This window comes from Salarias fasciatus, chromosome 6 (assembly GCF_902148845.1).
Source record: "Salarias fasciatus chromosome 6, fSalaFa1.1, whole genome shotgun sequence".
Lineage (NCBI taxonomy): Eukaryota > Metazoa > Chordata > Actinopteri > Blenniiformes > Blenniidae > Salarias > Salarias fasciatus.
In genome coordinates, this window is record NC_043750.1 from 40,875,040 (window position 1) to 40,891,876 (window position 16,837).

Here is a 16,837-nt window from a genome sequence, read left to right on the forward strand (position 1 = left end):
AGTAGAGAGGAAGGGTGGAGCTGACGGAGCTGATGGAGCTGACGGAGCAGGAGGAATACTGAGTGGAAAAAATGAGCTGAAAAAACAAAAACAGTAGAAGGAGTTCCTGAGACTGGTTCTACCTGCTGAGACTCCAGAGACTGAAGGACTGAAGGAGGCTTTGAACCATGGAGGGAGTCTGAGACCGAGTCTGACGAGAACTGGTTTAAGAACTCGTTAACATGAGAGTGGTTCCTGAAACGTAGAAGAATATTGGAATGTGAATAAAGTGTGCTTTTTAAATCTCTCTCTCTCCCTCTCTCGCATGCTCTCTCGCTCTCTCCAGACTTGTTCCAGAAGCTGTTCCGGCAGGATTTGCTTGTTGCCAGTTTGTTCCGTAACTTCCTGCTAGCAGAGAGAATCATGAGGTCGTACAACTGCACACCGGTCAGCAGCCCCCGGCTACCCCCCACGTACATGCACGCCATGTGGTAAGAGACACACACACACACACACACACACACACACACACACACACCCACCCTCCTGCTCCTCACAACATTCAGAAGCTAATCAGAACTTCCGCTTGAGCTTCGTTTCCACTGAGCAGGGTGACACAGTACAGCATAGTCCAGGTAGTCCTGGTCCTTCTCTCTCTGGTAGTCCTGGTCCTGGTCCTTCTCTCTCTGGTAGTCCTGGTCCTGGTTCTTCTCTCTCTGGTGGTTCTTAGGGTTTATTCTCTGATGAGCTGTTACAACATGGTGAGACTGACGGTCGTCACTGACCAATCAGCTGACAGTGTTGGATTTCAGTCAATGGAAAAACTCTAGAACCTGGACCGTACTGGACCGTACTGGACCGTACCGTACCAGCGCTGACTGCTCAGTGGACGAGAGGCTCTGTTGAGAACGAGCTCCTCTCTGCTCTGCTCTTCATTGGTGAAGCTTCTGGTCTCATCTCCAGTGATGTTCCTGGGTTCATCGAGCGTTTCGGGTCTTTCAGCATCGCACTCCCTCCTCCAGGCGACCCAGCTTGTGACCAGATGGCTACCTGACTACTCTGCCCCCCATGGTTCCCCTCTTCTTAACCACAGCCATCTTGAGGCTTTTTTCTGCTGCCTCTGGTTTTGCGGAGGGCAGGATCCATCCTTCCTGCTGGCAGCTGCTCTCCAGCCCCTCGTATTTGGCGAGCTTCCATTTAAAGGCCTCGTCCAGACGATCTTCCCAAGGGTCAGCTCCAGCATAGTGACCTGTTTTGTGGACTCGGAGAAGCAGACGACGTCCGGCCTCAGGCTGGGGCTCACAGTGTGACTTGGGAACTTCAGTTGTTTCTGCAGGTCCGCCAACCTCTGCCAGTCATCTGCAGAGGTCAGAACACCTGTTGAAGTTCTCGTCTTGAGCATCTTCTTTTCTCCAGCCTTTACAAAGGTCATGATCTTCTTCACATCGCACACGGCCTGGATAAGGACCTTGATCCTCTGGGGCTTCGCTCTCCACAGCTCCGCCCAGGTCACTCGCCTCTGGTTTGCGCTCTCCCATCTTAACCACTCCCCACTGCCCGACAGCACCTCTCCTCCTCCAGCCCTGCTCTTACTTCCTGCTGGACTTGCTGCCGCTCCTGCTTCCCTTTTGGTGCCACGTTTCTCTTCAGGAGAGATCTCAAGCCAGCCCTTCCTCTTGCCACTGCTCCCACCAGCCTGGTGAAATGCAGTCTGGACTCCGCTTGTTGGACTGACTTCACTGCGCTCCACTTTCTCCCGGTCTTCACCTCCACGCCAGCGTTCGGAACCTTCGGGTCCCTGGAGTCTCCACACTGCAGCACAGCTCTGGTCTTTGTCACCTTGAATTCCTCCTCAGGAGATTTCAGTGGCAGCTGTAGTGTGTTGCTGTTGCTGTAGAGTGCAACGCTGCTGAGGCTTCTGGGAAGTCCCAGCCATCTTCTGAGCTGGCCGCTCACCTTCCGCTCCAAGGTCTCCACTTCATATTTAAAGCTTGTACGAACTTTAAAAAGCCAAAGGGCAAATTTAGAAAGAAAAGAAAAAGCTAACAACCTGCTCTTTAGTGCACAAAATGTTGGATCCGCCCGGAGGCTCCTCCGTCCAGAGGTTTTGGACTCGTTGGTTTTTTCCAGCCTGAATCAGTCCGCTGATCCCTGGGAGCGCCGACACGGTTTGATTCCCCAAACCGCCATTAGAAACCCGGTCAGCTGCTTCTCTGAGAAGGTTCTGTTCTCCGTGTCGAATCAGAACGATGGTCGGCTGGATCCTCAGGCTGAGCAGCGCCGCCCCCTGCTGACCCGGCTCGGATGAGTCTGTTCGTTTAGTTCCTGATGTGTGAATCCAGATGTTTGTCTGGTTTGAATTCAGCTGTCGCACCGTGTCTCTTCAGCTGTGCGGCCTGGTCCTGCTCAGTGGCACTGCGGTAGTGATCACACTGCCCAGCTGTAGAGAGGTGAGCCTGCAGGACCGGCGGGAGCAGAACACTCTGGATTCCAGCAAAGTGTCAGAACGAGCCTGCAGCTGCCTGGAGGCCGGTCCAGGTCTGAGCGGCTGACGACACACACTTCATCTGAGCACGGGCACAGCGCTTTTCACACACATCAACACACTCCATGCCTCCGTTCTGACAGGAAGTTACAGTATTCCAGTAGTTCTTATTGAGTTGAGGACTTTTTGTCACAATATTTTGTGAATGTCATTAAATTTTAATTTGTAAATCAGAGTGTTTTTGTGTGTTTCTGGATAATTTATTCCATGGCTCGTTTGGTTTCTAACACTCTGTTGATGTCTGAGCTTTCCTGTGTCCACATGGTTCAAAAGAACAGGAAGTTTCTGAGCCAGCGGAGCTCAGTGCTGACCGGCTGGAGCCAGTCTGGCTTCGCGGTGCGCTGTGGCGGTCCCGGTAGGAAAAAGAATCGTCCTGGTATCAGAGGTTTTCCGCTGCAGCTGCCTGAAGAACCGCTCTCACGACTCCCTACAGCCCGAGTGCTGCGGGGAAGCGAGAGCCAGAACATGTGGGTGTCTCCGTTGGCCGCTGCGCCGCAGCATATGCAGGCTCAGTGTGAGATCTTTCCACTGACCGCTGCAGCTTCGCGCTGTTGCTCAGTTCGAGCACGAAGGCAACGCGTCAATAATCTCTGCAGAGCAGTTCTGAAATCAATTAAAGGGCAAAACATCCACGGGACAGTTTTTCTAATCAATCCAACAGAATCACAAGCAGAGCTCCGCTCCATTCATCATCCTGCTGTCCCCCCGTCCCTCCGTCCCCCCGTCGGTTTGTCTGTCCGTTGGTTCTTCCATCCGTCCATTGTTGGTTCATCTTCATCTGTCTGTCCATTTATCTGTTTGATGGCTCATCCATCCTTTTATTCGTCTGTCCTTCATTTCTTCTGTCTGTCCGTTGCATCATTTCCTTTGTTTCATCCGTCCTTTGTTTCATATTTCCGTCATTGTCTGTCCATCCGTCATCTGTCCTTGCCACTATCATTCTGTCCGTTCATCCATTTGTCTGTCCATTCGTTTTTCATCCATCCGTCTATTCGTCTGTCGGTTGATTCATTTGTCCGTATCGCTATATGTTGGTCTGTCTGTCTGTTCAACCATCCATCGGCTCATCTGTCTATTTTTCCGCCTGTCCATCAGTCCCTCCGTCGATTTGTCTGTCCGTCTGTCGGTTCGTCCGTCTGTCTTCCACGTTGTCTTCATGCAGCCTCCAGTGATGGACTCTGTGCTGGTCCGCTTTGGCGGGACGTTGCTTCACAGATGTGTCTGAGTGACCTGGTGGACGAGCAGCTGTCCATCAGTCCAGCTCCAGGCTGACTGTGGAGCCGAGACATTAAGACCAGATGCAGATTCACACTGCTCCAACATGAAGAAGCAGAAACGGAGGCGCTGAGATCAGCGTCCTCCCTGCAGACAGCTGTAGAAAGACAGGCTAACCTTTACTGAAGCACGCTGATGCCAGTGTGATTCACAGTTTGACATTACGCTGCACCATTCCATATGGCCTCGGCTCATGCTAATGACCATCTGAGGCCGATTCTGAGAAAATAGCTGCGTCTTTTAACACATTTCTGTCTGTATCCCGCATGGCAGATTCCATCTTAAAGCCCCCAAAGCGGAGTCTTGACTGAAACCTCTCGGCTCTGCCAGTGAAACCTGCTCCTGTGGTGCAGGGTTCGAACGCCTCCCTCTCTGGAGCCCATCTGCCGTCCATGTATCCTCATTACTCGTCTTGTAGTGTGAGAAAAGCCTCCTTTTGTCCACGTGTGACAAACATTATCCACTCATCGATCTCCCTTTGGTTACACAAACACTTCTCCCACCAGCTATTGTTCCTCTTCTTGGTCTCCTATAAATGCCTCTCCTCCATCTCTCCCACTCATTACCTGCTCCTCTCTCTCTCTCCCTCTCTCTCTCTCTCTCTCTCTCTCTCTCTCGCTCTCTCCCCACCTCGAGCAGAGTCTTGTGTAACAGCCTGGCATCACTTATTGTAAAGAAAGCAGCTCGCTGAGGCGCCGATCGGGCCCATTATTTTTAGTATTTTCAGCACATTGCAGTGTTTACCGCCAAAGGAGCGGGGAGTTGCACTCTGTTTCACAACACCACATGCAGTATTGAGGCGGCCGCAGTAGCGGCAGCGCCGGAGGTTTTTCAGTAAGTTGGGGCTCTCTGATGGATGCAGGTGCTCCGGCGGAAGCAGCAGAATGAGGAAGAGGAGCCGATACGAGGCCGAAGGCTCCCCGGCGTCTCGGTTCTGAGCGGGCGTGTTCGCGGGTCTGAGCGAGCGCCGCCGCAGGACGGGCGAAGAGAGCCGAGTCGGCTGGGCTGGGCTCGGCGGCCGCTCACACAGATGGGTTTCCTGGTGATGAGTTACTCATCGGTATTAATGCTGTCATCCTAAAGAGCGCGGCAGCCTCCTCCCTGCCCGAGCTGCTTGCTTCCACACTGTCGGATTACATAAACACCAGCAGGGACGGGAAGCGCTTGGCAGCATCTCTGCACAGATTCAGATCTCAGTCCCTCAAGTTATGAAAGCTAAAATAATAATATGAGAGAGATGAAGGAGGACACAGGCCGCTTTACGAGCTGCTGGGATTTTATGAGTTCTCTCCTGTTTCCACAGGAGCTGAATCTCTTTTTAAAGGTTATTGGTTGTTAATACAGTGGCTTGTGTCAGTGTGAAGCCCGGAGGTGAAGGTGAGGACTGGTGAAGCTGCTCCCCGGGTCCCAGATCTCTCTGGATGACTCTGAGGCTGTGTTTACGTGGAACTATCGACAGGAAGCAGCACCGTTTATGGCTGACGGTCAGATCATCTCCTTAAACGGTGGAACAGGCTGTCGTCTGCATGCCGGGCCACTAGTCGGTGCTGTTTGCACCAGAGAAACGTCGGATGCCCTGTTGACTCCCCCGGTTTCTGCTGGGAGTCTGACGCGTCTCCTCTTATGCAGATGATGCTGTGGTAAATGTTAGAGACGGGCAGCTGGCTGTTCAGTTCCCCCCGTTTACAGGAACCAGTTTCTCTCTGGAAGCTGTGCAGAGTCGCGATGTGGCTGATCAGCTAAACCACCAACCTCTGTACTTCCTCTGGTTCCTCTGGGAGACGTGGTGAAGTGAGCCGGTGGGCGTGGCCATTCAGCTTCACCTTCACTTAATTCGATTCTGCTTCAAATGCAGCTCTGCTGCTTGGGTTTGAAAGGAGTTCTGCTCATGTCGGGTTTCTCTCTGTTTTCTCGGTTAACACTGAGAGTTTGTATCTCTGATTGATTATTTCTCACGTGGGCCGATAAGAGACCACCAGAGGCCGGAGAAATCCCCGGCAGGCCTGGAATGGCAGAATCATTTGTTTACCGATTGAACAGTAGAAAAGGAAGAACCGCCGCAGTCTCGGCTGAACTGCCGTGTGAATTTAATGAGGCTGAAGGTTTTTATTCCTGCGTTCTGCTGTTGGAGGGCGGCGTGCGGCGGAGCTGAGCAGACTGCAGCTCCGTCCCGTCAGCTGGAGCGGCAGGAATGGCGTTCAGCGTCTCCGAGCGTCGACCGAGAACATGAGTCGAGCCGGACTTCTCCCGGCAGCGAGGGAAAAGCCCCATCGAGGCGCCCTCTTCCATTCACTGCCAGAAGAAGGAGCCGAGCGGCGAGAGAGCGAGGATAGAGGGGCAGCGATGAGGTTTGATGTGAGTTACATAACCTCATGAATTAGAAATGACGGCCGTGAGAGGAGCGCCGCTCAGAGCAGGATTAAAGGCTCCACGCTGCCCTCCTCAGGACCTCGGCTCGGGATTCAAAGAGCCGCGCAGAGGAGGGCGAGGCAGCAAACGTGAGCCGAGGAGAACCGGTACAACGGTTCTCCTCCTGGGACCCGGACCCCGAACCCCCGCTTCATCTGCTCTGTAGGGTCAAATATAAACCACAGGGCGGAGAGGGGGTCCAGGAGGTCCAGGTGGGAGAGAGTCTAACACTGCTGGTCTGAACCAGGATAAAGTGTTAGCTTAGCATGGAGGCTGAGCTCAGACCTGAACGCCGTCTCCTCTCGGTGAGGCAGACACGGCGCCACGTCTTCAGCATGTGGAGCTTTTACTCTCCTCAGCACTCCGATCCCAGACCTGGTCCAGCAGACCTGATCCCTCCTACCTGGAGACATCAGAGTAAAGAGAAACTGTCCGTCCTGCCGAAGAAACTTTATCCAGAGCAGTCCTGAGCCTCATAACTGAGCAAACATCCAGGATTATTTTGCTCACTAAGCATTTAAAGTAGCTCCTCTGAGCTCATCCTGCTATCGACAGCAGATAGGAAAACTACCCAGAGTTTAATCATCTACAATTTAAGGCATAAAAATGACCAAAGGGAAGAGACACTGTCTCTTTCCTGCTAATAAATCTCCTATAATGAAACATTTTCAGTCTTCATTTGGAGATATGTCAGTAATAATAGTTGTAAAGAGAAATTTTACTGATTTTCCTCCTCATAAAGTTTCTAACGCTCCTTTAATCGCCGTCACGCTGACTGATGGAGGATTCAGCTCCGCAGCTCCCGATACGAAGCTGCTTCTCTGACCCACTAACACAGCCGCTCCACAGCCGGCGCCTCTCACCGCTGCCCCTCATCGATCCCGCTTCATCCGTATCGATCCAGCCGTCCACCGTTAAGTAAGATATCACTGCTCAGAAGTGGAAAGACCAAGGTCAGAGTCTGCAGAAGCCGAGAAGTGAAGTGTGGGTCGGTTCCTCGATGTTACTACGCTACCTTTAAGTCCTGCATCTCCTCTGGTGTTCACGAGGACGAGATGCAACATTTCAGTGGATTGGATGGATGAAATGAGGAGTCAGTGATTTTCTTCATGAATGGGATTTCCTGTTACGTCTGCAGCAGGTGATGACCTGATGAGGCAGCTTCAGGAGACGGATGGCTGGGTTATCGACTGGCTCTCTGCATTCCCCCTCCATCCTGACGGAACAGTAAACTGTGTGTGTGTGTGTGTGTGTGTGTGTGTGTGTGTGTGTGTGTGTGTGTGTGTGTGTGTGTGTGTGTGTGTGTGTGTGTGTGTGTGTGTGTGTGTGTGTGTGTGTGTGTGTGTGTGTGTGTGTGTGTGTGTGTGTGTGTGTGTGTGTGTGTGTGTGTGTGCATCCCCTGCAGGCAGGCGTGGGACCTGGCCGTGGACATCTGCCTCTCTCAGCTGCCGACCATCATCGAAGAGGGAACGGCCTTCAGAGTAAGTCTGAACAAACACTGGAAGAGGACAAGAGGGGACGAAGAACACACACACACACACACTGATTAACATCAATACACACCGCTGTAAACCGGTGGAGCTGTAGAGCAAAGAGTGACTGATTCCAGGAAAACAAACCATTAAGTTCTTTCAAATAAGTTCAACCAATTAGACGGTTTTTTCTGTCAGTCTGCACATGACTGGATTATTGTCCTGTCAGCACGAACTGAGCCGTCAGCACTGTGGATCCGTTTAATGACTGTTACATGAGTGACGATCAAGATGCTCTATAATCTGGATGTTAGAGGAGGAAGATGCTCTATAATCTGGATGTTAGAGGAGGAAGATGCTCTATAATCTGGATGTTAGAGGAGGAAGATGCTCTATAATCTGGATGTTAGAGGAGGAAGATGCTCTATAATCTGGATGTTAGAGGAGGAAGATGCTCTATAATCTCCTCCCCCTGACTGGCTGTGACGTGAGTTCAGGTTAAGGAGGCGCTGTTCCTCCAGTAAACAGGAGTTCAGTCTAAAATCCCATGTCTCACTGTGTAGCGTGGAAGCGGCCACTCCACCGCACTCCTCCTGGCGGGACTCGGACTCTGCCGGAGGCGGCCACGTTGCCTGCTTGTTAACACTGTAAACTGGGAACTCCGGTCTGCAGAGAGTCCAGTTTTCCTGCGGAAGCCTCCCGCCCGCCTCTCCTCTGTGCAGCAGCTCCGGCTGATCGTCTGACCGAGGCTTCGCTTTCTCCGCATGATGCAAGAAGTGAAACACGCGAGCGCTAGGCAGCCGGGGCGGAGAGCAGAACGCTCCGCTCAGCTGAGCGTTACGTCAGGATCCAGAGTCAGGATCCGGCGGGAAGGGCTGACGGGACCAGCAGAAACACACACACTCAGCTCGTTAAGCTGGTCCAGCTAACAGCGCTGGTTACCAGCAGCACAAAGCCCAACAAGTTCTGTTTCCCATTAATGATGATTTTGTCCATTTAAAATGAAATGAAGTCGATAAAATCTTAAATTAGCGTTTAGTGTTTGAACAATAGTAAAAATGCCCCGGTGGTTTAATGAGGGAAGGAAAACTGACAGGCGAGAAGAAAGAATCAGTGACGATAGCAGTGATTACGTCTGTAATGAAGCTGAACGGAGGAGAGGAAATGTGAGGAATTCAGCCTTTCTCTGAACGTCCAGGGTGTTGTTCTCTGATCTCCCTGAAGCAGCTGCAGCTCCTGTCTTCTAATCCCACTGTGATCCCTGCTGAAGGTTGATATCCCATGAGGCTGCAGCTTTACCCAGCATGCACCGCTGTCTGATCCTGTGTGTGTCCACAGCACAGCCCGTTCTTCGCCGAGCAGCTGACGGCGTTCCAGGTGTGGTTGACGATGGGCGTGGAGAACAGGAACCCCCCAGAGCAGCTGCCGATCGTCCTGCAGGTACCATCAGCCACAACATTAAGACCACTCACACGCACTGCTGTGGAGGCTCCGCCGAACCCGAGGACGGACAACGAAATGTGTGTGTGTGACGATATTTTAGCTGATCCTCACTTTTCGACAGATCTCTAGAGGGTGAAGACGTGATTTTTGGGTTAGAATCAGGTTTGGGGTGTGGGTTAGGGCTAGGCATTCATGTTTTATGGCTGAGGTTAGAGTAAGGGGCGAGGAAATGCAGTGTGTGTGTGTGTGTGTGTGTGTGTGTGTGAGATTTTGTTGTTTTACACGGTATACCTAGTAATTGTATTAAGTTATTACTTCAGCACCATGGACAGCGCTACGTTTACTCTATGTGTGTGTGTGTGTGTGTGTGTGTGTGTGTGTGTGCGTTCTCGTATTTCTATCCTTGTTGGGGCCAAATGTCCCCACAAGGATAGCAAAACGTGGAACGACGTGCCTTGTGGGGACCTTTTTCCGGTCCTAAGTAGGAGAAACAGTGTTTTCTTGACCATGTTGTTGTTACTGAAAAAAGTAAAAGTGCAAAAACATTTCTTTAGGGTTAGGCTTTGTTGTGGTGTGGGTTAGGGTTAGGGTAAGGGTCAGGGTTAGGGGCTAGACATGAATGGGAGTCAATGGAAGGTCCCCACAAGGATAGAAATACAAGACTGTGTGTGTGTGTGTGTGTGTGTGTGTGTGTGTGGGTTTTATTTGCTGACATCAGGCTCCAGCAGGACGCTGTGATGAAGAAGCACAGAGTAGTTATTCTACCTTCAACAAGCGGATCAGGAAAGCTTTAGCTTGTATTCCTGCAGAGCACGCACACACACACACACACACACACACACACACACACTCAGGCTCTGTTCCCACGCCTTCCTTGTATCTGGAGGCAGCCGGTCTTCCCCAGCCTCACGCTCACCGGCTCCAAGTCACGGAGGACACGAATAATGTATTATATGGATGTGTGTGTGCGTGCTTGTGCGTGTGTGTGTGTGTGTGTGTGTGTGACGGTCACGGGGAGGCGGTCCACCGTCCGGCCCTCACACAGCCGTTGCTGCCGTGATGCTTTCAATGTTTCACACGCTGCTCCAGGATCTACGGTTTTAGCATCGACATATGCTTCCTTAAAATAGTCCGAATCTGCTACATCGTGATGCCGCTCAGCGTCACTGCTGCAACATGTCCACACACACACACACACGCGCGCGCACTGACGCATACACACACACACACACACACGCTCACTTACGCACACACACACAGCCTCACAAGCAGTGAAAATGCACACGCTGAAAAACTGTCCCACATCGCTTCTCAGTGAGCTGACCAATCAAACAGCAGCCAAGAGGACGCACCCAGACTCCTACGCCTGTATGCTAGCAGGCACACCACACACACACACACACACATGCACACACACACACGCACACACACTGTGAACCTTGCGGCCCGGTGCCAGTGTGTTCGCAGTACTGGTGGGAGACACCTGCTCCATCACCCCTGAGCCATTTCCCTGCTGGCCTTCCTCTTCCTCCTCCACCTCCTCTTCCTCCTCCTTTCCGGAAGCAGGCCTGGTTGACCTTTGACCCCTGCTCTGCTGCAGGTCCTGCTGAGTCAGGTGCACCGACTGCGAGCTCTGGACCTGCTGGGCCGGTTCCTGGACCTGGGCCCCTGGGCCGTCAGCCTGGTACGTCTTCCTCTCTCCGTTGGACACACACACACACACATACACACACACACACACACACACACACACACACACACACACACACACACACACACACACACACACACACACACACTCGCTCGCTCTCTCTCGGAGTGTGCTCGGCAGACAGATGGATGCTTCTGAATTACTGGGAACATAATTAAACAGGTCTTTGATTGCCGATAAGTTATGGCTCTTGTAATCTGCCTCCACGCGGCCGGGCCTGGCGCCGCCTGCGCCTTTGGCTCATTAGCAGCAGCAGCTTATTTCATTTCACTGAGGCTGGCGCTCGTTTCATCTCCGACTAACAACCAGAAAACATGAAACGCGGCGAGGACGCCCCAGAAAGCCCCTCTCATCACTTTGCGCTGCCTCCGGTGGGAGGAGGACTCTGCTGGCCTCCTCGCGGCGGGCCGGGTCCTGACAGGACTGCCGGCTCAGCGCTGCGTCAGTGATCAGCGCCGCCCTCTCTCGTTGCAGGCGCTGTCCGTGGGGATCTTCCCCTACGTGTTGAAGCTGCTCCAGAGCTCGGCCCGGGAGCTGAGGCCGCTGCTCGTCTTCATCTGGGCCAAAATCCTGGCCGTGGACAGCGTGAGTGTCCCCGTCTCCATGTCCGTCCCGACCGGTCCGGTGGCGACCGCCGTCGCTGCTCCTGTCTGAAGTCCGTTTTCTGCTCGTCAGCACGCAGAGAGCGGAAAAACCTGGTCCAGCAAACAGAACTGTCATGCAAGCAGAAAAATCTTATGAGAAGTGGAGTCCAGGGAAAAGCAGAGATGTGATTTTAAATAAAAACCAAGTGAAATGTTGTGCAAATAGTTTTTAATGCATAATCAATTGTTTGTGCAGAACAGACTTCAGAAAGTCTGGAGTTTCAGTCCAGGAAGAGCAGAAAATGTGCAAAATGGATTGAAGAAAAGTAGAGATTTCAGTAGAAAACACCGAATGTTCTCTATAAAGAGTGGAATTAAAAATAGATCGAATAGAACAGAAATTGGACCCCAGACGGAGGCAGGCCTCTGTTGTTCTACTCTGGTGACCTCCTGCTGCTCACATCTGGAACGCTGAACGCTGCAGAACGTCGTGATTGTTGGGAAACCAGCTTCACTTCATGTGTTTCACTGTTTTCTGCTTTTGCTGGCGTGAGGCTTGGTTTCCAGAGAGCGTTTCCTGCTTCGTGTCTGGAATTTTCCCTTTTAGATGAATCTCTCTCTCACACCATCAGAAAAAGCTTCAGTCGCCCACATTCCAAACTCACATGTCAAGTTTCAGGTTGTTGCAGACTTTAGTTTTAGTTTAGAATTAAGCAGGATTGATGTTGACTTCTTAGCCTTTATTTATGTGCCGATGTGAATCAGTGCCCGCACCTTAAGGGAGCAGAGGTCGATCGTTTCATCCAGTCACCTCTTTCCTCTGGTTGTTTTCATCGGTCCATTTCATTTATTGCTTTTTAATTAAATCTCATTGTGATGTTAAATTAAACACGTCGTCCTTCACCCGCCGTCTCTCCTTCCTCTCCGTCTGCTCACTGATGTTTTCGGTCGCTCTGAATTTTCCAATGTTTTTCTGACATTAAGTTCATATTTCAGGTGATTTCTGTTTCACGCTCCTGCCTTGATTTCTAAGCGAAGCTTCTCTTTTCGTCCCTGCAGTCGTGTCAAGCTGACCTGGTGAAAGACAACGGACACAAGTACTTCCTGTCAGTGTTGGCTGATAATTACATGCCTGTAAGTGACGCTTGTGTCTCACTCATCTGCTGTTTTGTTACACAACAAGAAACGTGGCGCTCCAGAACAGTGAGTTTTCTGTAAGAACACCGTGATCAGCTGCTTCATCACCTGGTGGAGGCTCTGCACCAACACTGCTGTCCAAGTGGACTCTAATGAACTTCACTTGTTTTTGTCCGATTTCATAAAACTTATTGAACACAAACAGCCACTAAAACTTTCACACCTTTAGAATACATTTCTTAAAAGGACAAGTCAAATCTGTAATAAACACTCAGCACACAGACACACACACACACACACACACACACACACTGATGTGTTTTGTACCTGATAGTAATGTCGTCCTTGAATATGTCCGTAAATCTCGGATGACTCAGATTTAATCAGAGTAGAAATCCTTCTCCTCTCGGGTCAGCGGCCTGTTTCATTCTTCTTACTCATCTAAACGCTCATTTAAATTTTTTTTATCAGCCAATATCAAATACGGACAAAATGATGAAGAGCCACAATTAAGGTTTTACATTAATGTGTCTTAAAACCACAATTTTACCCACTTAAAATCTGAGAATGAGCTGAGGCTCTATTCAGAATTCAGTAAGGTATTAGAACAGCTTTTGTTGCAATGCTAATGCTAAAAGCAGCTCTACAGCACGGCTGAAACTGTGAAGCTGATCGGGCATCCAGACGCTTCATTACCCAACAGATCAGAAGCAGAACGTCCTTCAGTGAGCTGCATCGGCGCAGAACCTGCACTTTTAATTTGAAGGTCTGTGTTGTGGTCCAGCCTGAACTCCGGGACTCAGAGATGCAGAATGATGTGAGGATTACTGGAGCGGCGGCCCGAAGCTCTCACTTACTGCGCGGTCCTGTCAAATGTACGAGCGTGAGGTGACCGCACGTCCTCTGACGGAGGACTGACGGTGCAGCGACGGAGCTCTGATGGATTCATTTGATGTTCCATCAACTCTCCGACCAGAAGCTCAAACCTTCAGATGACCTGAAGCAGCTGCTGGTCCGGAGCAGCCAGACAGGATTCTCCCTGAAGACCGCCATCCAAGGGCTCTGGAACCAGCAGGTCCAGGACCAGGATCAGCAGGACCAGGTCCTGTACCAGAATCCGCAGATCGAGGACCACCAGGACCAGGATCAGCGGGTCCAGTATCACCAGGTCAAGGACGGGCACATCCAGGACAAGCAGTTCCAGGATCAGGAGGTCCAGGATCAGCAGCCCATTGTCAGGAGGTCCAGGATCAGCAGGTCCAGGATCAGGATGACACAGCAGGGTCTTGGAAGTTCTTCTGATGTTTAAGTTATGAAATGCAAATGTTGTTTTGTTCCCTTTGGAACCGTCCAGGATCAGGAGGTCCAGGATCAGGACGCCCAGGATCAGGAGGTCCAGAGTCAGGAGGCCCAGGATCAGCAGGCTGAGGATCAGCAGGTCCAGGATCAGCAGATTCAGGTTCAGGATCAGGATGACACAGCAGGGTCTTGGAGGTTCTTGTGGGGCCTGTTGCACAAAACCAAGAGATTAAGCCGGGATATCTTGGTTATCCTGGATGAAGTTATCTTTGATCCGGTTGCACAAAAGTGGGATAGGGGACAGAGCCAGATCAGCAGGTCCGGGACCAGCAGGTCCACTATCATGATGTCCAGGATCGGGGGTCCAGGATGTGCAGGTCCAGGACCAGGATGGAACAGCAGGGTGTTTGAAGTTCTTCTGATGTTTAAGTTCTGAAATGCAGATGTCGTTTTGTTCCTTTTGGAACCTTCCAGCAGATCCTCGTCACAGAAATCAGTTTTTAAAACCGACTCTGAGGCGAAAACATCAAAATATGAATGACTGAATAATTTAAATGTTTTTTAACAATATCTCACAAATGAAATTCTGAGCATTGTCCAAATCTGTTTGATTCAATTCACCAAAAATGTGCAGCGAAGTTTAAAACGTTGACTCGATTGACGGTGTTCGGTATCTGACGGGCGGAGGTCCAGATCAGAACGACCAGGAAGAAACGACCAAAACTCTCCAAACTGACCAGTCCAGGGAATCAGGGCCGAGAGAAAGAGCACTGTTTCCTGGAAGCACAAAGACATGAACATCATCGGCATAAGTGTTTATATTGATCACAAGGGGCCTGTTGCACACAACCAAGATCAGGACCAGGGATGAGGTCAGAGGTCACTGGAGGGGTCCGGCTTCCTCCTCTGCCTCCAGGAGAACTTCCCGTTCGGGTGGAGAGAAGGACACTACTCTGGTTGTCTTGGTGAATCCATGATTCTGTGATCGATTGCGGGGGTCTACTTAAGGAATGGTTTGCGCGCTGATCCAGGATCAGTTTCTCCCGGTGTGATGAATCTGTGTGTTCTCCTCCTCACTTGGTCTTTTGTGCAACCAATGCAGCCTGAACCCTGTGGTTCGGCATTGGAAGATCCCGGATCGGTCATTGATCCTGGATCAGTAAATCCCACATTGGCTCTGTGCAACAGGCCACAGCTGCTGAGGAGTCGTAGTCTGGCTTCAGTCATGGATCAGTGTGTGTTTGGATCTCTTCCAGGCAGAGCATCGAACCATGGCCGTCTTCATATTGGCAGTGATCGTCAACAGCTACAACACAGGGCAGGTACGTGTGTGTGTGTGTGTGTGTGTGAGAGAGAATGTGTGTGTGGGGTTCTTCCGGGCCAGCCGTCACTCGGTGACACATCGCTGTGTGGCTCTTTGTGTGTTTCCAGCAGAAAAGTTTTATGTGACAGTTTTGTGAGCAGCAGTCACCTCTGCAATCTCCGTTTGGGTCCCGACCGCCTCGGCCTGGCTCTCCATCACTGCAGGTGTCAGCTGGCCCGGCTGCCCCCCCCCCCCCCCCCCCCCCCCCCCCCCCCCATCCCCCACCCACCCCCCTGCCTCACCCCAACAAGCCTTTCAGTGGGACAAACTGTGGTTCAGCTAATCTGACACGGTCATCCCGGCCGATGACTTCATCAAAACCACATTACCGTGTTTTCTAGATTATAACTTAATAACTGTCTCGTCCAGGTGTGGCGATGATCCGGGTCGATCAGCCTCACTGTTCCAGAACCTTCTGACAGTCTGGTCCTCAGTGTTTCGCTCGCTTCCAAGTTCTGATGATTCTCGTGCTCATTTTCTCGATTTAACAGTTGCTTCGTAGCATTTTCTTTCTGGAGACATTTCTGTTGGCCTCGCAGTTAAAAACAGCTTTCTGTGGCCATACAGTGACCTCTAGTGGTCACCGATGATATGCACTGTTGGTTTTGACCATAGGTCGACTCCGAATCTAAATTGAATTAGCAACTCTAAAAAGACTAATGACCAATAGTCTGCCTGTTACTTTAATCTAATGTCTTTTTGTTTAGTTTTTTTGTTTGTTTTTTTTACCTTAAAATAGTGTCGGTAATGCTCTACATTTTTTTGTCTGATGCCTGATTTCAAAATGAGCATCAAATGAGAATAAGAGGACTGGTAAAGTTTATTATATTACAATGTCCTGAAAAGGTTTGTTTATTTCAGTATTTCCATCCAGAAACTCTCGTATTATAAGGAAGTTGAAACGATCCAGACCTGATTGCTTATGACTGTCTTGTTACGATGAAGTCACTTTGCTTCAATCCGCTCTTCCTCCTGCTGTGATGCTCCACATCACTGAGTCTGCGTTTCCCTCCTAAACTTGGCTTTACCATGTAAATCGATGCATGTTGCACCACCTGATTAGGCACTCATTGATTTTCCTAATTTTCACACATTCTGGAACTCTGTTAGTTGGACGCCCTTGAAAGCCGAAGTGCTGATTCTGTGACGGCCTGCGAAAAGCAGAGACACAAAGCCGAGCGCAGAGGAGAGTGTTTCTGCCGGGGAAATCAAAAAAGGAAGATGTTCAAAAGGATTTCAAATAAAGGAGGCATCTTTTTCATCCTCCTTGAGAGCGCTTCAAGCCTTGACAAACCAATTCCCTTTTGTTGAGAGGAAACATGAGAGCAGGCCTGAATGTGCTGCACAGCTCCGTCAGGTTACAGGTGAGCAGTGATTAACCAGCTCAGAGTCCTCATACCGCCCGACGAGCCCCGCCAGGCGACCAGGACGTCTGTATCGTCAGCAGCAGGCAGACGAGAGAGGAGAGAGGACGAGTCAGTGGAGATGATTCAGTATTAATGAGAGCAACAAGAGTAAGACTGACTGTACATCACGTTCTGCTAAAATATCAAGAGCAGCAGAAAGACGGTTGGTACAACATCAGCAACCTAACCAGCAGAGTGACAACCACGTCACTTA

At 50.8% G+C, this 16,837-nt stretch overlaps 1 protein-coding gene across 5 annotated transcripts in view; it reads left to right on the forward strand.

The window, feature by feature from the left end:
• The window catches only part of rptor (regulatory associated protein of MTOR, complex 1), a 125,376-nt gene that overhangs the window by 72,663 nt on the left and 35,876 nt on the right, over positions 1-16,837 (forward strand). For all 5 annotated transcript variants that reach the window (XM_030093850.1, XM_030093852.1, XM_030093851.1 and 2 more), the window contains exons 10-16: positions 326-470; positions 7,614-7,689; positions 9,019-9,120; positions 10,724-10,807; positions 11,309-11,419; positions 12,478-12,552; positions 15,111-15,176. In XM_030093850.1, the coding sequence (XP_029949710.1) occupies positions 326-470; positions 7,614-7,689; positions 9,019-9,120; positions 10,724-10,807; positions 11,309-11,419; positions 12,478-12,552; positions 15,111-15,176 (659 nt within the window). The remainder of the gene's footprint in view (positions 1-325; positions 471-7,613; positions 7,690-9,018; positions 9,121-10,723; positions 10,808-11,308; positions 11,420-12,477; positions 12,553-15,110; positions 15,177-16,837) is intronic.